The sequence below is a fragment of the Bos indicus x Bos taurus genome, chromosome 5 (genome assembly GCF_003369695.1).
Source record: "Bos indicus x Bos taurus breed Angus x Brahman F1 hybrid chromosome 5, Bos_hybrid_MaternalHap_v2.0, whole genome shotgun sequence".
In the NCBI taxonomy this organism is placed as follows: Eukaryota; Metazoa; Chordata; class Mammalia; order Artiodactyla; family Bovidae; genus Bos; species Bos indicus x Bos taurus.
In genome coordinates, this window is record NC_040080.1 from 3792656 (window position 1) to 3812556 (window position 19901).

General features: G+C 62.9%; 1 protein-coding gene across 2 annotated transcripts in view; it reads left to right on the top strand.

Moving 5' to 3' along the window:
* WNT7B (Wnt family member 7B) overlaps positions 1-19901 on the top strand; it is a 54026-nt gene that overhangs the window by 3677 nt on the left and 30448 nt on the right. Inside the window, exon 1 of one of the 2 annotated variants that reach the window (XM_027540512.1) lies at positions 337-897. The exons of the other annotated variant lie outside the window; for it this stretch is intronic. Coding sequence (XP_027396313.1) covers positions 458-897 — 440 coding nt within the window. The 5' untranslated portion in view covers positions 337-457. Of the gene's footprint in view, positions 1-336; positions 898-19901 lie in introns of those variants that run through there. 2 annotated transcript variants of the gene reach the window in all.

The window sequence follows — 19901 nt, forward strand, 5'->3', positions numbered from 1 at the left end:
GCATAGGTGAGCCCTACCACGCTGGGCCCGGTTGGCCATGGCAGTGAGCGTCTGCGACCCACAGCCCGTCTCCCCAGACCCAGGGGCGCACGCAGGCAGAGGCGCAGCGAACACAGTGCATTTGGGCGCACACACCTGCACCCTCACAGACGCGCCCACGCCGCCGCAGGCACGCACAGGCATATGCAGGCACGTGCATGCACACAGGAGCACAGAGCCTCGCACAACACCCCAGAGGAGCGCACGCCCCCGCGCGGTTAGCCCGCCGTGCCTGCCCCCCAGCTGCACCCTCCAGCGCGGACCAGAGCGGTGGGGCTCGCCGAAGTCGGTGGGGAAGCTGTCCGAGCCAGGGTGGTTTGGGCAAGCCCTGGAGGCGGCTCCCGCCGCACGCTTCGGTCAGCCTCCCCTTTAAAAAAACCCGCCCGCGGAGGAGGCGGATGTAGGGGTGGCCCGTCCAATGGCAGCTGGGCGCCTCAGGAGACTTGAAGACGTGAGGCTGAGCGAGCGACAGAGCTGGTTCCGACCGATCGACGGACGGAGGGCCGGACGGCGGGCGAGGCGCACCCAGCGCCCACGGCCCGCGCCCCCACCGGGCCCTCCAGCCTCAGCGCGCGCGGCAGCCCCAGCCCCGGCGAGATGCGAGGCCCTGGAGGCGGGGCACGGGCGACCGCTGCGCCGGGGCCCGCGCGCTCGGATCCCTAGCGCCCCGTTCCGCCGCCCTGCCTTGGGGAGGGTCGCGGAGACCCCGGCCCCAGCCGGCCCCCGCGCTCTGCCCGCGGGGCCTGCGCGGCCCCCCCGGGAGCGCCGGCCCACCATGCTCCTGCTGTCGCCGCGCAGCGCGCTGCTCTCCGTGTACTGCCCGCAGCTCTTTCTCATCCTGTCCAGCGGCAGCTACCTGTGAGTGCCGCGGGCCGCACGCGGGGCGGGCGGGCGGGCCCCCGTCCTGGGCTTCCGGCGGCGGAGCTGGGCTCGCGGGGAACGCCGCGGTGAGGTCCCGGGGCGGGGCGCCGGGTTCCCGGCACGCGCGGGAGCCGAGATACTTTGGGTCTCCTCGCCGGGCTCAGCCGCCAAGGTTTAGGAACTGGGGCGGGGGGCGGCTGAGGCAGTGAGAGGTTCTGGCTTTGAGGTCAGAGAAAGGGCTGCCCGCTGGAGGCCTGACGGCGCCGGTAGACCGACTGCGCGCACCGAGCGCGAGGTCCGGAGGGCGCGCGGGCAGCGTGAAGATGCCCGGCGCGTCCCAGCCAAAGTCCTGGACCAGCAAGGTCCCCCTCCTAGATAAACCCACGCGGCCCACACGGCCGTGCCACCCTCGGGAGAGCCGAACGCACACGCCCGCTGCACCGCGTGCACACTGGCGCACACGTGCACAGCGCGTCCCATCAGACAGCACCCAAGCTGTCCCCCGAGTTTGCCGAGGTTTCACGCGGCTTCCTGCCGCGCCGAGCGGCCGGAACTTCACCAGGGGCGAGGCGGGGCGCGCAGTACCCGCGCGCGGCCGGCCGAGGTGCGCCCGGCTGTCCCGGGCAAGGCAGCGAGAGGCGCGTGGGCCCGCGTGCGCGTCGGGCCGGGCAGCGCCCGCCGAGCTCGGGGAAGCTCCGGGCAGGGCCCGACCGGGCCCAGGGAGCGGAGGGGCGCGTCGGCGCAGCGGTGGCTTCGCCGGATTCTCTAATGGGACGCATATGCCCTGGCCTCCGATTTTAAAAAGACGTTTGATTTATGGAACCGCCGTTTGGGGGAACTGAAGCTGGATGCTACTGATTAAACCTCAGGGCCAGTGCTGCCTCCCCTCCCCCTCCCTCTCCTTTACACGCGGGCCACGTCCGGGGTCGCCTAACGCGGCCGGAGGGGGCAGCCGCTGCCTTCCCGCTCTGTGTGCCACCCCCGCCCCCCGCGCGGCCGCAGTCCTAATAAATCGCCGCTCCCCCACCCCCTTTTAATAGAGACGCAGCCAATTTCTCCTCCAGCTCCTAGGAAATTACTATCCTACCAGTTTTCCTTCTATAAATAGTCGCGCATCTTGAAACAAAAGTTCGCAACCGCAGCCAGATGCTGCGAGGCCCGCGGTTTCCCGGGCTGTGGGACATAATTACAAGGTCCCGGCGCAGAGAGAGCTCCAGGCCCGGCGGGCAGCCCCGGCTGGCTGCGGAGGCATCGCCTGGAGCAGGGAGGGGGGCAGGCCGCCCTGGGCAGGGCGCAGAGCCGGGTGGGGACCTCCTGATCGTCGGGGGCTCAGGCTAGCAAAGTGCCAGTCTAGAGAGTCCTGCTTTTGGCGTCCCTCCGGGGTTAGGGGTGAACTCGGGGAGGTCTTGAAATCTCAGGCCCTGGTTCTTAGAGGTGGGAGGTGGAGACGGCTCCTGCTCCCCAGAACCCCCGGCAAGTCTGTCTTAAGCCTTGCTGGAGAATCAGCAGCTACTCTGCTTAACAGATCACTTTCGGGGCCAGCTGGCTGAGGTCTGGCATTGATGGGGCGGTGGTGTCCAGGGATGGGAAACCAGGAGTCCTCCCAGGGTGGTTTGGAGCAAGAAGCCGGGAGGAGGGGGGGTTGATCTTCGGTCTCAGGAGCTGATGAGAGTGGGGTGCCCAGGCCGCAGCTGAGGGGCTCAGGGGCAGGTGGTGGCCAGTGTACCTCCACGGACCCAGAGTTTTCCACTCTGGCACCCCAGATCCAGGCCTGCAGTGACGACCATCTGTGCCCACAGAGGCTCGGTCCACACACTTCAGAGTGTGCGCTGCCAGCTTTGTTGGCGGAAATTCTCCTCCGTTGACAGCTTTCCGGAACGTTCCTGGGCTAGTGCTGGGGTCTGGGGTAGGTGGTGGTGGGGAGGGCAGTCAGACAGACTCTGCCCCCTACCCTGCCTTCAGCACCCCCGCCCCAGTGGCGTGCTGGTCTTCAGCACGGGGGTGGGGGGGCGGGGGGGTTGCTGAAGCAGAAACTAACTCCAGGGTTCCCAAGAGTGAGCCAGGGAGGCTCCTGCATCCCTGGGGTTTCCCCACCTGCTGGTGGGCACTGGGCTGACTTGGATTAGGGTTAGGAGTGTGAGGCTCCACGGGGTGGGAGCAGGGCCTCAGTAATGCAAACGAAGATGAGTATGTGAGAAGCCGCTGCAAGGTGTCTACGAGCCCTGGCCTGAATGCAGGTGAGGCTGCAGGTGAGGCGCCCCGGTGCAAAGTGCTTCCATCAGTGTTGAGGGTCAGCTGTAAGGTTAGCTCTGCGGGATCTGCGGATGCCAGGGGCAGGAGGGGCCCTGGGCGGAGGCGTCTTTCTGCTCCAGAGAACTTTCCAGAAGGCATCCATGGCTGGGATCACAAGCACTGGCGGACAATTGATCCTGCCCCTTTCATCTGGGCTGCTCTCCCAGCTCCCCGTCCCGGGCTGTGGTCCGCGCACAGCGAATCCCAGATGCATGCCTGGGCCGCTGCCACTGATCTGGTCGGACGGGTGTGCTGGCCTGGAAGAGCCCTGAGCCCCTGCCGGACTCTGAGCTCGGCCCGGCTGGCCAACCAGGCAGCTGCCTCTCTCCCGTGTCATCAGGACAGGCACTCTCGGGGCCCACGGGGGTCCCCAGGGCCTCTGGGAGGGCAGGTGGGAGACCCCAGGCCGAGGGGAGGGCCCACAGCGCCCGGCTGGCTGGTAGTGGGGCCCGGCCGAGGCCTCATGCCAGGACGAGGCTGGCCCTCCATCCCAGGCAGGTCCCTGCGGCCTCGGCCTCCTGCTCCCAGATGCGGGGGTTGGCTGCAGCGATCCCCCCAGACCTTCCGGTAGGAGTTTCTCATGATGACCGCCCGCTCTGGGGAGCCGGGTGAGTCATGGTGACGGGGCAATTACTCACCGACCACCTGGCTGCGGGGGGTGAGGGGCGCTCACCGCTGCCTTGCCAAACTGGCCTCTTCCCGGCTCTGCCGCTGTGGCTTTACTGGTGGTGCCAACCGCAGGCCCAGAGGCCCTGTGGGCATGACCCTGGGGGGTGGGGGTTGCTGAATCAGGCCCACTCCCGGGGCATCACCAGCCCAGGCAGGGGCAGAAGGGGGCCACGGGTTCAGGAGGAGCAGCTCTCAGCCAGGGAGACCGTGTCTGTCCAGGTGCAGGAGGAACGCCGCTGGGTGGCCTCTGGGCCTCAGTCTGCTTGTTGTCGTCGGTCGCTTCTCAGGCTCAGGTCAGGCCCAAACGCCACTGGAATTCAAAAGTACCTGTGACTCTGGAGAAGGATGTGCACACAAGCAGTGGGAGCCGGGGGTCCCGATGAAATCTCAGCCCCCAAGGGACCCCAGCTCAAGATACACAGATAGAGGCGCTTTGATCGCAGAGAACTTCAAGACACTGATGACGTGTGCGTGAGGCTCTGCAGCCACGACAGGGGGAGCATGCATTTCGACATGGCTCCTTTGACCCCCTGTGTGTGGGGTGGAGGGTCGGCAGGGGAAGGTGGGTCTCCCACGTGCTTCCTCCTATGGCCGCATTAGGCCCTTCAGCGGTGTACTGAGGCCCGCAGGAGAAGGGCCCATTTTCTGACTAGCTGTCCCTGTTGATCCTTATGAGACCAAGGGGCCTGATGGTGACCCAGATACCAGGCTCACAGCTCTATCATTGCCTGGGTGCATCCCGTAACCTCAGCTATGTCCTCTGTACAGTGAGGGGCAGGGGAACATTAACTCAGAGGAGTGTAAGAATTCAACAAGCAAATGCAGGGATGTGCTCAGCTGGGTATCTGGTATATAGTTAGTGCTCAGAAGATGGGGCCATTTGCAGTTATTAGGAGCAGAGAGGCTGGCCACCCGTGACAGAGGGGAGCCCTGTGGCTGTAATTGTTCAGGAGAGAGTAATGAACTCTTTAGGGTATCTCTGAGGGCTTCCCGGAGCAGGTGACATGTAGACAGAGTTTTGACGGATGGATAGGAGTTGTCCGGACTAAACAGGAGCATGAGAGAGACTCCCAGAAGGAACAATACTCACTGTCAAACACATTCACCCCGGGTTTCTCTCCAGGGAGCCTCACGGCGACCTCCTGAGGTGGGAAGACACAAATGCCAGGGTCCAGTAGAGAGACCCTTTGCTGAGGCCACCCATGCCCCAGGATGGCAGCCCTGTCAGCTCTGGTCCAATAGGGAGAGGAGCCCGGCAGCTCTGGGCCCAGGCTGAGCCGCTGCTGGGGTGCTCTGGAGCAGGGGTGGGGATGGGGAATGAGGGTCTTGACTGCGGAGAGGTGGACACCCTGTCAGCTCAGGATCGGGGTCCCCAGAACAGGCTATTCTGTGCAGCCTGAGGGCAGCCCCTCACCTCGTGGGCCCCCGCCCCTCCCCGGGGCTGATAGTGGGGCTTCAGCTGACTCTTGAGGCCTCCAAGTTGCAAGGCCCTGGGTCCGGCTCAGATAGGGCTCCGCTCCCCCCCACACCCCCCCCCCCCCAGCAAGGGGACGGGAGCCCGGCGCCCTCCCTTGTCAGATGAAACCCGGGCCCAGGGCTCCCTCAGCCTGATGAAAGGGTCATTGTGTGGCGCGGGCCGCCCGCTGGCCAAGGACAAAACCAGCATTTGTCCTCCTTCCCTGGCTCGGGGTGGGGGCCTCCCCCCAGGCTGACCGGCGGGAGAGGGGGGTGGGCACAGGTGCGCGCTCTTCCCTCTCCCCATCTTCCCCATCTCCCTCACGGAGGAGCCGCTGCAGTCGCCCAGGCACCCCCTCCCAGTCTGGCCTCCCACCCAGAGCATCTACGGCTTCTGGGCCAGCCCCGCGGTTGGCAGGGAGGCAGTGAGCTCTCTGGCCCTGGAGGCATACAAGCAGATGCGGGAGGGAGGCTCAGGGATGACGGGGAGAGGCCAAGCAGATGCGGGAGGGAGGCTCAGGGATGACGGGGAGAGGCCTCGCCCGGAAGGAAGCCAGCACTCCTGGTCCTCCGTGCAAGGCAGCCACGTGGCATGGCCGACCTGCTCTGTGGATGGGCTGCTGAGGCCCCCGGCAGGTCATCTCGCAGCCTCAGCAGCAGAGCACCGACCAGGCTTGGCACCCTGCCCACCGAAGCCTCGCCCAGCCTTGGGCTGGAGCAGGTGGCCTCTGAGGCGCCTGGGACCCCAGAAGAGCTCGGCCTGAGGCTGTGAGTGGAAGACACTGCAATTCTGCAGTAGCCACTGCAGCCGCAGACCCTAAAGCCTGACAGCTGCCCAGAGCAGGCCCCGGGGGACTTGGCCCTGCCAAGCAAACAGCTCCCCCGCATCAACAGAAAAAGCCCAAGTCAGCAGTCCTGGTGGTCCCAGCCCAGTGACACCTGTGGGCTTTCATCCCTTTCTGGAGCCACTTACCAAGGCCACCCCTGCTCCCGACCCTTCCCCACGTGCCTCCTGGGCCAGAGGTATTCCTTGTGCTGGAAAGCCCCAGTGCCACGCCCACTGGAGCCATGAAGGGGCCACACCCTGGTGGGAGTCTGGGTGGGGGCTGGGTTCGCCCTCCCATGGCACCTGGCAGTGTTGCCAAGGCTGCTGAGGGGTCCAGAGCCGGGACGTAGGCCCTCAGTGAACCAAGCTGCAAAACAGATGAAAAATGCTTTTGAATGGGAATTCCTTCATCACCTGCTCCGTGGGCCCCTGACTGGGGACCAGGGCTTCGCATTCCGCTTCTGCGGGACCAGGGCTCCTCGGAAAGGCTTACTCTCACATCTGGGGTCTGCTCTGAATCTGTTTCCTCCTGGCCTGCCAGAAAGGGGAGCTAGGAAAGGCCCCCCACTTGGAGAAACCTGAAGGTTAGAGCTCAGAGTAACTCTCTAGGTCATGCTCAGTGGGGCTGAGCCCAGACTGAAGCTGAATCTGCTTGACTCTTGGGCTTCCCCGGTGGCTCAGCTGGTACAGAACCTGCCTGCCAGTGCAGGGGATGCAAGAGACCCCGGTTCAAGCCCTGGGTTGGGAAGACTCCTTGGAGAAGGAAATGGCAACCCACTCCAGGACTCTTGCCTGGAAAATCCCCATGAACAAAGGAGCCTGGGGGGCTACAGCCCATGGGATTACAAAGAGCCAGACACGACTGAGCATACACACACACCTTGCCTGACTCTTAGGTTCTGTGCTGCCTCTCAAGGCGTCCTGCTCATGTAGGCTTCCTGCCTGCCACAAACTCCCCTACCCACCAATTCCCTGCCTGTAACCTCACATGAGTGGAGAAACCAGCTAACCCAGCTGGCTAGCACTGTCCGCTGACCAGGAGTCCTGAGAGTCCGAGTGAGGGCTGCCTTAGATTTGGGGCCAGCGGGGACGCTTTCCCAGTGGGTGCGGGGAACCAAGAAGGCCTGTTTCCTGCCCTGGGTCTCTCCCTGCCTTGGGGCCCCAACCTTTCTCCTCTGAGACCAGCTTGAGCAGAGAGGAGGTGGCCCTAGCTTGCCAGCTTGTGACCTCTGTTGGGTCAGCACGTGTACGGTGCCCTGTGCTATGGACTTGAGGCAGCCTTGTGGGCAACCCTGCCTCCTTCTGGACTTCAGTTTCTCCCTCCAGGTGATGGGGCTAGATGCTCAGGGACCACCCCGCCCCCTCCAGCCCTCCCGCCATCAGCTGGCGGACTTCCAGCATTGCTAGCTCACTCTGCACACCAATATCGCCCATTCAGCCCCTGTGCCAGGAGAACAAGACTGGCCGCGTTGCTGTTGTTCAGTCACTCAGTCCTGTCCGACGCTTTGCGACCCCATGGACTGCAGCACACTGGGTTTCCCTGTCCTTCGCTATCGCCTGGAGCTTGCTCAAACTCATGTCTGTTGAGTCAATGATGCCATTCAAACATCTCATCCTCTGTTGTCCCCTTCTCCTCCTGCCCGAAGTATTTCCCAGCATCAGGGTCTTTTCCAATGAGTCAGCTCTTCGCATCAGGTGGCCAAAGTATTGGAGCTTCAGCTTCAGCATCAGTCCTTCCAATGAATATTCAGGGTTGATTTCCTTTAGGATGGACTGGTTGGATCTCCTTGCAGTCCAAGGGAGTCTCAAGAGTCTTCACCACAGTTCGAAAGGATGAATTCTTCAGCGCCCCGCCTTCTTTATGGTCCAACTCTCACATCCATACATGACTACTGGAAAAACCATAGCTTTGACTATACTGGTCACATGCACGGCTGTAATTGGGAAGCTCACTTCCTTCTCCATCACTGAGCCAAGCCCTGTGGCACCCACAGCAGGAGCCCTAATCCATCAACAGTGATGGTAGACCAGAAGGTGACCTCTGACCTGGGTCCTAGAGAATGTGCCAGAGAGGAGAATGGTGTCTGTGGCAGCAAGATGGCTGGGAGAGGGGGGTGAGGGCCTGGGGGGCATGGATGGCGAGGAGGTGGCCCTGATTAGAGTGGGGTGGGGCAGTGGGGGGCGAGGGCTGCGTGGAGGCAGGGCAGGGGGCCCCAGGCCCGGGGAGCTGCAGGGCAGGCGTGAACTGCTTCCTTCTGAGCTAAGGGAAGACCCTGGGTGCAGAGTGACCGGTCGGGGAGGGGAGGAGGCTGGTCCGGCCAGCCTCAGAGGGAGGGGTGCCCGGGGGAGGCGGATCGGCAGGGCTGCTGGGAGGCCAAGTGTGGGAGGGGAGCCCTGTCAGCACCCAGCCTCCGAGAGGCCAGGCCTGTGGTTGTGGGATTGACCGCTGGTCCCCCAGCGCCTAGCGCAGCACTCGGCTCTCAGCTGGTTCCCAGTACACACAGGTCGGATGGCCCAATGGCGGCTTGCGTGTCTGGGGCCCAGCAAAGCCCACGGACCTGGTCAAGGCCCCCTGCCCAGCAGGGCAGAGGCCTCCCGGCCCCAGGTGTGTTGGCACAGGTGGCCCAGGGGGTCGCCGGGGGCTGGATGACAGCCAGGCTCCCCAGACTCCCATCTTCCCAGGGTGACTGGCAGGAGACCCGGGAGTTTCCGGGGGCTGCTGACACCCCCCTGCAGAAGCAGCCAGATCCGCCCCTCGCTGCGCCCATCCTCCCGGGCCTGTCCTGCGTCCCCTGTCCCCGGCTGCCCCGGCTCAGCTCTGCGGCAGGCAAAGTGCTGGCTTGGCGGCCCCACGAACCATGCCCCGCCCTGGCAGGGTCCTCTCCTCTCATGGTACCGCCGCCCCCGGGGAGTGGAGCTTGGGGTCCTGCCTGCCCAGGTTCCCATGGTGACCCTCCTGAGCCTCGGGTCCACGGACTGGGCTGGGATGGCGGTGGCCTGGGGGTGCCCAGGTCGTGTGCCCAGGGGTTGGCCGGGCCAGGAGCCCAGGGCTGGCGGTGAAGCTGGTGTCAGCTGCCTTGGGCTCGGCCACTCCCTCTGTTCCCAGGGGTTCAGAGCACACAGGGACTCTGGGTTCATCTCCCAGGGCCCAGGGGACCCCGGGGACAGCGGCCTGGAGATGCTGGCCCAGGGCTGTGTGGTCAGGCAGGGCTTCATTCCTGGCCGCAGCTCCTGGAGGGGCTGTGTAAGGGACCGTGCCCTCCCTGCCCCCTCCCCCTCCCCAACCCCTGTGGGAAAAGGAAGCCATTTCCTTCCATGTGGCTCCAAGAGCAGGCAGGGGCTGAGGGCTGATGACCCCAGTGGCTGGGGGGGTCCCCCTGGACGTCTAGCTTCTGCCCCAGCAGTGGGCATAGGAGGGAAGGCTCCCCCCGGGGCCACCCCATGCTTGCTGCTCAGCCTGGTGACTTCTGGAGACTTCTGGCGGGAGGGGTGGGGCGGGAGAAGATGGCAGGAGCTGAAGGATGCTGAAGGGATAGGCAGGGCCTGGGGCTGAGCCAGTAGTGGGGAAAAGGCTGCAAGCCCACTCTTGGCTCCCAGACCAAATCCCTTCCAGGTGGCTGGGCGGCTGGGGCCAAGGTCCTGCCCCCTCCTTTAACCCAGGGCGGGCTGCAGGAGACAGGGCTGGTGCTGAGGACCCCGGCCACCTGGGTCAAGCCCTGGGCAGCCCTGAGCTCGGGGAGGTGTCCTGAGGGGGCTGGCCCCGGAAGTTGTTCAGGGCAGTTGTTCGAGTCACTACAGCCAGGCTGCCAGGGTTGGAGCAGGTGGTGAAGGCGCTGCTTCTGGGAGGTCCTTGGCTGGGGAGGCCCCGGTGGCCCAGGACTCCTTGGAGGGAGCAGTCCAGAAAGAGGGCTGCTTTAAAGAGACGGGGGTGGCGAGGGCTGTGCAGGGGCGACTGGTCCAGAGGGGGTGCCCAGCTTTGGGGGGAGCAGAGGGCAGACTGTGGAGCGAGGGAGAGCCTGGGTGGGTGGGGCTCGCTGAGTCACTGTCACTCGGAGATGCTGAGTGGCCAGGGCAGGCTCCCGCCCACACCTGCTCCTGGAAGAGGGACCCTCCAGGACGCCGGCCTGAGGCGCCCGGGTTGGGGACTGGACCTCGCCGTCTGCCCATAGGGGACGGCTCGTTGTCCACTGTCCGACGGGAGCGTGCCCCCCAGACCTGCTGCTTAGACTGTGTCCAGGGTGGTCAGGAAGGCCGTGGTGCTGGCCAAGCCACTAAGCACCCAGACTCCCAGCCTGGCCACAGGCCTACGGGGCCTGCCAGCTTCCTCCCACCTGTCCCGCCCACCTGTCCGTCCATCTGTCTGTCGTGAGGTTTCAGACTGCATCCTGGTCACCCAGGCCTGCAGGTGCCCCCGCGTCCAACAGGTCTGGGGCATTGGGGCCGAGCCCCGGGCTGGGGGCCTCATGCCCGCTTGGGCCTCAGCTCGTGTGGGCCCTCAGGTGCCCGGGCACCTCTAGGTATCAACATCCCCACCTGCACCTCGGGGAGTGAGGAGAAAGGTCAGGGCTCAGGCCTGGGGAAAGTCTGGGCACAGCAGAGGGTGCAGGAAGCGTGGCCGTGGCCTGGGCAGACAGGAGCTGCTGAATCGCAGCCCCTAAGGCCTCCTCAGGAGCCTGGCGTCGACGCGCCCATGTTGGGCAGAGGAAGGGAGAATGGAGGAGAGACCCAGGTGGGCTTCTTGGAGGAGAGGGCATCAAGCTGGGCCTTGAATCTTGCCTGGCTGCTGGAGGAGACAGGGTGGCCGGGAGGGGCAACTGTGGCACAACGTGGCCAGAACCCCGGGAGTGTCGTGAAGGGCCTACATGCCCAGCAGAGGTCGGCATGTTTCTGAGTTCGGAGGTCAATGTCCTGAGTGACCGGGTGAGGTTCGGACTTCACTGATTTGGCTGACGTGGGGGCTGGATGGATCCTCCAGCTCCTGGGCCAGGGAGGGCCTGGGAGAGCACGGGTTATGCGTGTCTGCCTCTGGTGGCTGCAGCCCCTTCCCAGGACCCCCTGCCCGCCGCCTGCTCTCTCTCAGGCTGCCCAGTTTCTCTCCAGGGTGGGGTCCCTGGATGCCAAGCCAGGAATGCCAGTTATGCGGGGAGGGCGGGGGGCCGCCACCCGCCGGGGGCGCGAGGGAGCCGGCGGACGCCGTGCTCTCTTCCCCGGGAACACTGCGGGCAGCGAGCTGAGCGGGGCAGTGGCCTGGAAAGACTGCAGCCCGGGGACCCGGGCATGGGCAGCCAGCCCGCAGGAGACCCCGCCCGCGAGTGGGGACCGTTTCCCACAGGGGACGGATGGGTAAACTGAGGCTCCCAGGGGCCAGCAAGAGTCAGGGGCTGAGCCGAACCCGAACACAGGATCCCGACTTGGAGAAGGCTCTAGGATCCAGCTGCAGGTACCTAGATGGTTGCCCAGCCCCACTGCACGGATGGGACACTGAGGCCTGGGTGTGGTGGGGGGGCCATCGGGGACCCCTCCTCCCTGCCCCCCACCACGGAGCTCCCCGCGGGGTGTCCTCTCGGAATCGCAGTCTCCCCCTCTGGAAAGGGGGCTGGTAGGGCACACCCTGAAAAGACCTGCTGCTGATGGCGTGGGACACGGGGAGGAGGCTACTCGGGAAGGATGGTCTTTTTGTCCTGTGGCCCCCTCCTCTCTTCTGGTGCAGGCCCTTTGACAGGGCAGGCAAGGGGATGCCTTAGATGGCCTGCCAGACTTCAGTAAAGCCAGCCCTCTGCACATCCCCCCACCCCCCAATTGTCCCGGGGGTTAAAGCACTTCCTGATCCAGTAGAGGAAGAAGCCATTTGCCAGCAGAGGGCTGACTGTGCCTTACTATCAGATGAGAAAACTGAGTCTCAGAAGAGTAGCCTTGGAGTGGCCTTCCTGAAGTCTGGGGACGTCCCCAAGTCACATGCCTCCCCTCAAGCTAGCCTGGAACCCCAGCCGGGAAAGGAGATGAGCAGATTCAAGGCAGATTCAAGAGCGGGGGCGAGTGGCCTGTGTGCCCCTGGGCCTTTGCACCGGCTGCACCAGGCTCCTAGCCTGCTACTCCATTCCCTCCTGATCCCTCCTACCAAGGAAGGCTGTGGAGACCCTGCTGGTACCAAGCCCTGGGTCTGTGATGGTCTGCAGAGTGCTCCCTGACCCAGAAGACATCCTTGTCCACGTTTGACAAGCAGGAGCGCCGAGGCCACCATGCGTCCCTTACCCCGACTCTGCCCCTGGGGCCCTCCTGGGCTCCAGAACTGAGAGCCTCTTCCGGCTCATCTGTGGCTGGGAAGTTCTGGGCCAACCCCTGGCCACCCGAGGCAGAGGCTGGCGGGGACGCAGCCGTGGGTGGGCGTGGGGGCCAGGTGCCTCCCTCCCAGGTATTTGCCCAGTTACTTCCTGGACAAGTGGACCCAGGCTCGCCTCCCTGGCTGATCGCAGATAATTAGAACATTCTTCAAATATTTTGCCGGAGGATGCCCGAGAAGGAAGAATTACAAAGCGCCCGGGGCCAGGAACGTGGGCTGGAGGAGCTCTGGGCTGCTGGGCCCCCCAGGGCCAGGCCAGGCCAGGGTTGGGGGCCTGGAGGGAGGCGGGATCTGGTTCAGCTCAGCCAGCCTGTCCCTGCCTCCCAGGGAGCTGGGGGCAGGGCTGGGGTGGGGAGGGGGGTCATGTCCAAGGTCTGGCTGGGTGCCAGGCAATGTTGGGGACCCCCCCAGCTGGCGGTGGTGGATAGACCCTGCCCCACATGGCCTCAGGAAAAGCCGGAGGGGTCAGGCTTAAGAGTCTGGCTCTCTTGGGGCGCCGCGGGGGGTGGGAAGACCTCTCGGAGGAGGGTCTCTGAGGTGGGGAGGTCAGTAGGTCTGGGAGAAGGACCGGAGGGTGAAGGTGCAGAGGCAGAACACAGGGCTAGTGACCCGAGTGATAAGGGGTGTGGCAGCCTCTTGATTGACAGCACCCAGGGCCAGTGAGAAACAGCCTAGCGCCGGGCTCAGGCCTTGAAGCCACGCCCAGCCGGTGCTGGGGCAGGGCAGAGGGGCAGGCCGGGTCTGGGGTGGGCATCACCAGAGGGAAGAAGGGGCCGCCTGGCTGGCGTCCTGCGGGAAAAACCTTTCTTCAGTGCTCAGCTCCCCAAGACGGGTACAAGTTTCCTCCCCAGGGGGACGAGAGGGGTCAGAGGTCTCCCGCGCCCGCCCCCCTAACACCGCCCCCCCGGGCGGTAGCTCCTGGCTCCGGTGGCTCTGGGAGGGGTCTGGGATGTGGAGGCCCAGCTGGGCTCAGTCATGAGGTCTGGGTTCCGGAAAGTCCTTGGCTCCCAGCCCCCCATGGAGTGCTGCCCCAGTCCTGGGCTCAGGGGCATTCCCAAGATCCTTTGGTGGGTTCAGGGCAGGCTGAACCCCCAGCCCTGGGGTGGGGAGGAGGGCTGCATCAGGGCCGGGACTCTGTCCTGTGACGGGGGAGCCTGGGGTCCGGGCGTTTGCCCTCTGCGGAGGCATCTTTGTCCCGGGCTGTGGTTTGCGGGGTTGGTCGTCAGGGAATTTGTAGGCGAAGCAGCATGCCGAGGTGGAGGTGCCTGGCCCAGCGGCCGCCTCCATGGCCGTCGCCTTAAGGCCCCATGGACGGATCAGATGGCTTGAGGCTTCCTCTGGGCCTGAGAGGCTGTTCCGTCACGTGGGCCGGGCTGGCAGTGACACCATCTCTGTCTGGCTTTTTCAGCAGGAAGACAGGGATGCCAGTGGACCAGGGCCCAGGGGAGGGCACTTTGGGGTGGCCTCCCCCGGGAATCACAGCACCCTGCCCCCCTCCGGGGGCTCGCGGTGCTAGGCCTCACGTGGAGGCAGGCATTCACTCAGTGTGTGAAGTGGCAAGGCTCTCGTTCAGTCGCTCAGTCAGTCGTGTCTGACTCTGCGACCCCGTGGACGGCAGCACGTCAGACTTCCTCGCCCGTCACTGTCACAAGCCGCTTTCTGTGGACCTGGAAGGGTGGAAGAGAAGATGGGGCGCGCCTGGGGCCCCCGGCCTGCCGAGGGTATGTCAGTGGCAGCGTCCTGCTCTCTGTGCGGGGGTGGGGTCCCTGTCCCTGGGAGTCCCCAGCGGATATTCCCACGCGTCCTGCTCACTCGCAGGTCCATCCAGCATCCATGGGGACCACTGAGGCTGGATGGGGCCTGGTGGGCGGGGCAGAGCGCGCTGTGGGGAGTGGGTCAGCAGGTGCGGCGGGGGGCTGCTGGCGTGGGGAAGGCCGGGGACTCGGGCCCTGCTCCCAACCTGGCAAGAGTTTGGGGGCCTCCTTCAGCAGCCCCCCGGGGAAGCCCCCCAATGTGGCCCCTGGGGACCGATGGGGGAGGATGGTTCTCCAGGTGGACAGGTGACCCTCCAACTGTCTTTGAGGGTCAAGGATGAGACGATGAGGTACTGACCCCCTGGGACCAGGCTCCCTCCCTCCCTCCCTCCCTGAGCTCCTGGGCAGGTGGTTGGACCTTCTGGAGCTTTCAGTGTTTATTCTGAGGAATAACAACAACCGCTATTACTATTATTGTTACAACATTCGCCTCCCCAGTACTCAGGGGACTCTGAGCCGAGTCCAGCACACAGCAGGCGCTCATGCCACCTTGAGTCCAGCAGCATGAAGGACTTAGGCTAGACTACTAGCCGCCGGGGTGGGTTTGGAGGGTTTTGGCTCCTGAACGCAGCAGGAGCGTCCTACACAGGGACGGGGAGGACAGGATGGTTCTAGTCCTGAGCACTGGGGAGACTCTGGCTCCCCCTAGTCGACCCCTCTTGGGTCCGCAGCACCCCTGAGGTTGTTTTGCAAGGACGCCCCAAGAGCCCTGAGGCTGGGCCATGGCGGGAGAGGGGCTTGGCCTCGACAGGGGTCTTAGTGCGGCAGCGCTGGGAGGAGGCTGCCCCTCAGGGCCCGGCCCGGCTCCTCTGGGCGGAGGACAGCTAGCAGGTGGGCAGCTCTGCCTCCGGCCCCGGATGCTGGCCAGGCGCAGGCCAAGAGCAACAGGCCCTGCCTAGTGCAGTACCCCCCAACCACGTAGGGCTCCCTCCACCCCACGGTCCTCGGGGTCCCTGTGCCTACCTTTCTTATTGCCCCTGGAGCTGCTGGCGGAGCCTGCCTCCCTGTTCAGGGTTCCCAGAGGACCAGAACCCCGTGGCCACAGGCTGGCCACATCAGTGGACAGAGTCTAGGCAGAGGCAGAGGGTGGTGGGCAGGCAGGGGAGGGCCCTAAGCAGAGCCTCTGAGCCTGGATTTGGGCTGTGTTGTGGCCCAGCCCAGCTCCGCCTGCAGAGGGGCCAGTTCACAGCTGCCCCCACAAGCCTGTGCTGCAGGAGGGGTGAGCGGCCTTCAAGCACACAGGAATCATCTGTAAGGTTCACGTTTTTAAAAGTACTTTATCTCTTTCTTTGGTCCGCGCGGGGTCTTTCACTGTGAAACAGACCCTTTAGCTGTGGCCCGAGTGCCTAGTTGCTCTGCAGCGCGTGGGATCTCAGCTCCCTGACTGGGGATCGAACCTGTGCCCCTGCATTGCAAAGCAGATTCTTAACCACTGGACCACCAGGGATGTCCTCTAATATTCACATTTTATTTCTTAAGGGTGTTTTTTTTTTAGTTTAGTTTTTGTAAGAAAACTTGATTTTTCATTCTTGCCTTGTTCTGCCACCCCAGTAAAGTCTTGCACAGTAAGACCCCTACATATGAAGGAGTTTCGTTCTGAGAGTGTGTTCGTAAGTCCACAAAGTTGGCCCAGGTACCCAGCTAACACAATCGGCTATATAGTACTGTACCGTAATAGGTTTATGATACTTTCCACATAAACCATACGAACATAAAAAACAAACACTAAAAATAAAGACGGTTTTACTCATAGTACAGAGGGGCCTGGTGGGCTACAGTCTGTGGGGTCGCCGAGGGTCAGACACGACTGAGCGACTGACGCTTGCACAGTGCCTTGATAAGTAAGTAGCACAGCACACCGGTTGGCATCCAGGGGCTGGCAGGAACGTTTACATCTTTGCAAGTTCACAACTTGAAGGTCTGTACGTCGGGGACTTGCTGTACTGCAACAGCTTACTTTTTTTATTGAGGTATAACTTACATAAAACGCAGAAATCTCAGATGGACGGTGTGATGCATGTCTACATACACGGGCAACCGTGTAACCACTGCCTGGCTCGGGACAGAGCGCATTCTAGCCCCCAGGAGGCTCCCCTGTGCACCCCTTCCCCCAGTCAGCACCTCCCACCAAGGGCAGCTCTCCTGGCTCCCGGCTCGATGCTGAGTCTTACCTGGCCTGCAGCTTCTCCTGTGTAGCAGCATTTGCGTTGCCCCTCTTTCACACAGCATGGCGTCTGAGAGTCACCCGTGTAAATGGTCTCTCCCGCGGGGTGAATATGCCATAATTTGCCTGTCATTCTCCCGGTGATAGTGGGTGGTTATTCTCAGTTTGAGCTGGAGACCTGCATGCGTGTCCTTTGGCAGACATAAGTGCTTGGTTTTCTTGGGTGTATAGACCCCACAGTGGGATTGCTGGGGAGACGGGGGAGCTGGTCCAGGAATGAACCCCTTGGTGGGTGGGTGCGGTGGCCAGTGTGGCACCCATTGGCTGCAGAACTGCTGGTTTAAGCTTTGGTCCTCTGAGAGACACAGCTGGTCTCTCCCTGGTCCCCACAAGGAGGCTGGACCCTGGGGGCTCACTGAAGAGGCTCAGTGACGGGTGCAGTCTCAGGCTGTGAGCGTTGGTTACTAATGGCTAACGCTGATGACCTCTCCCCACAGGCCAGCTACAAAGCCCCATGTTCTGCGACTCATGCACCCCTCCAGGCAGTTCTGTGATGTACCAATGCAATTATTACTCCCACTTTACAGATGTGGAAACTGAGGCCCAGGGATGGTTAAGAAACTTGCCTGAGGTCTCAGAGCCGGGGGAAGGCAGAGCCAGGGCTCCAGCAAAGCTGGCCAGCACGGGCACTCGCATTCCTAGCCCCTCCTCACAGCATGGCCAGGCGGGCAGCCTGGCTAAGGGCACTGCAAAAGCCCGCCCGCCCCTGGCCATTTCTCTGCTCTTCAGTCACGTGGCAGCACGCCTTCCCCCACCCCCACTGGAGCCCCTCATCCTACAGGTGGTCCCACCCACTTGGACTGCTCTGGCAGGTGAAAGATCTAATAGTTGTTCAGGGGCAGCCGCCTCCTGCGCCAGTGCTGGTCTAAGCACCCTCTGGTCTGAGACCGGATAGCCCTGTACACAGCCCCCAGTGAAGAGGCGAGGGCTTCCTGTCTGCAGGGCCTGAACCTTCCTCCTCCAAACTACCCCCCACCAACCCGTGGGACTGACCCCGGCTGGGGTGAGCAAAGTTCTGGATTTTCAGCTTTGCCCACTCCCTCTGGCATTTGCCTGTGTCCCGAGGCCCCCGGATAGCGGAGGGGATGAGCCCGGAGCAAAATTTTCCATGGGAAAAGTCAGCGACTGAAACACAAGCGCCCCGCCCTGCTTCTCTGTGCTCAGGGCCCCACAGAGCTGCCCTGCCAGTCTCTCCCGGGGCACCTGGGCGGGCAGCCTCTCGGAGGGTGAGAGCCACCCCGCCCCCGGTGGGGCATCTCGCTTGCTAAGAGTCCCCTTAGCCTGTCCAGCACCCCCCAAACTGCCAGTTACCCCAGCATGCCGCCTGCGTCCGCCCTCCTGTCTCCTGCAGGGCACCAGCTATTTTGTGATCATGTATCTCTTCCCCTTTCCCACGCAGATGGTTTGGTTTCCTAACTCCCTGGTCTCTCACATCTGCAGCTTCCCCGCTTTTCCAGGCAGAAGGAACAGTCCTGGGGTCTGGGGGGCCAGGCCTGCTCAAGGAGGTCAGTTGCGGGAGGGGGATGGACTAGTTTCCAGACCTTCAAGGCCAGCCACGGAAGCTGTCCAGAAACCTCGATGAACTAACAAGTGACCTGGAGGATTCATTTCATTTATCTGCTTATTTACGTATGGCCACACCGTGTGCCATGAGGGGTCTTGGTACCCTGACCGGGAATTGAACGCGAGGCCCCTGCAGTGGAAGTGCAGAGTCAACCACTGGACCGTCAGGGAAGTCCCCCTGGAGGATTTTAAATGCGGGAAGGATGGAGGCTGTGTTGTGAGAATGAAAACTGGGCGCGGTTTCCCACCCAGGCATCTTCTATATTCTGCTCCTGCTATGCGCTCTGCTTTGTGCGTTGGCTTCCGCAGTGGTTCAAGTGGTAAAGAATCTGCCTGCAATGCGGAAGACCCAGGTTCAGTTCCTGGGTGGGGAAGATCCCCTGGAGCAGGAAATGGCAACCTACTCCAGTATTCTTGCCTGGAAAATTCCATGGACAGAGGAGCCTAGTGGGCTACGTCCACGGGGTCACAAAGACTCGGACACGACTGAGTGATTGAGCGTGCACACGCGCTGTGCTCTGGGCCACACTGTGCTGAGCTCTGGAAGCAGAGGCCTGGCGGGGGGGGGGCCTTGGGCAGGTCCCCCAGTCTCTCTGAGCTCCATTCTGCACACCTGTCACATCGGGATGACAAGGCTCATCCCTCCAAGAGAGGGTTGAAACTCTGCAGAGGCCTGTGTGGTCCATGGTGGGTGCTCAGAATGGGAGTATCGAATATCTTTAGGGGGAAAAAAGTCCCCGTGTTCTAAAGGACACAGTTCTGAAATCATTTCTGAATTATCAATCGTATCTGATTTCTTATGCTTCTGGGGTGCAATGCAGCTCTCTTCTCGGAAGCCCTTGTTGTTGTTGCTCAGTCATGTCTGACTCTTTGTGACCCCATGGACGGTAGCCCGCCAGGCTCCTCTGTCCGTGGGATTCTCCAGGCAGGAATACTGGAGTGGGTTGCCATTTCCTCCTCCAGGGGATCTTCCCGACCCAGGGATCGAACCTGGGTCTCCCGCACTGGGAGGCGGGTTCTTTGTCACTGAGACACCTGGGAAGCCCTTGTCTCACCGCTAAGGCACACGCTGGCATCTGGGGGACGGCTGGGGCCCCCACCCCCATCCCCCGTCACCACCACCCCCCCGGGGGAGGCAGACAAGCGGCTACAGGCAGGGAGTCAGCCGGCCGAGGCCCCTCTCAGCCCCTTCCACACATCTCACCCACGGCCGGGGTGTGCAAGTCCTGTAGCACTACAGGTAGCAATGTTTAAAATTGTGTTTAACCTGAAGTGTCCACTTCCACGGGTAGAGCATACAGTTCCGTGGCGCCTGTGCATTCACCGTGCTGTGTAGCCGCCACCTCTGTCGAGTCCGTAACTTCCCCGTCACAGCTATGAAGCGGGGACTCCCCGCTGCCCGTCCCCCAGCTGTTTCCATCTCCGCGGGTTTGCCTTTGCTCGACGTTGCTTATCGAAGGGATCCTGCAACACGTGGCCTTTTGTGTCTGGCCTCTTTCACTGAGCATGATGTTTTGGAGGTTCATCCATGGAGTGTGTATCTGAACCCCATTCCTTTTTATGGCCAAATAATATTCCATTGTCGGGAGAGACCACGTCCTGTTTGTCCATTCATCCACTGATGGGCCTCTCAGCCGCTTCCTCCTTTCGGCTATTGTGACTGTGCTGCTGCGAGCATTTGTGAACAGGTTTTTGTTTGAACACCTGGCTTCATTCTTTTGGATACACACCTAGGGGTGGAATTGCTGGGTCCTGTGGTCATTCTATATTTAACTTTTCGAGGACCATCCCAACTGCTGCCCCACCCACCAGCGATGC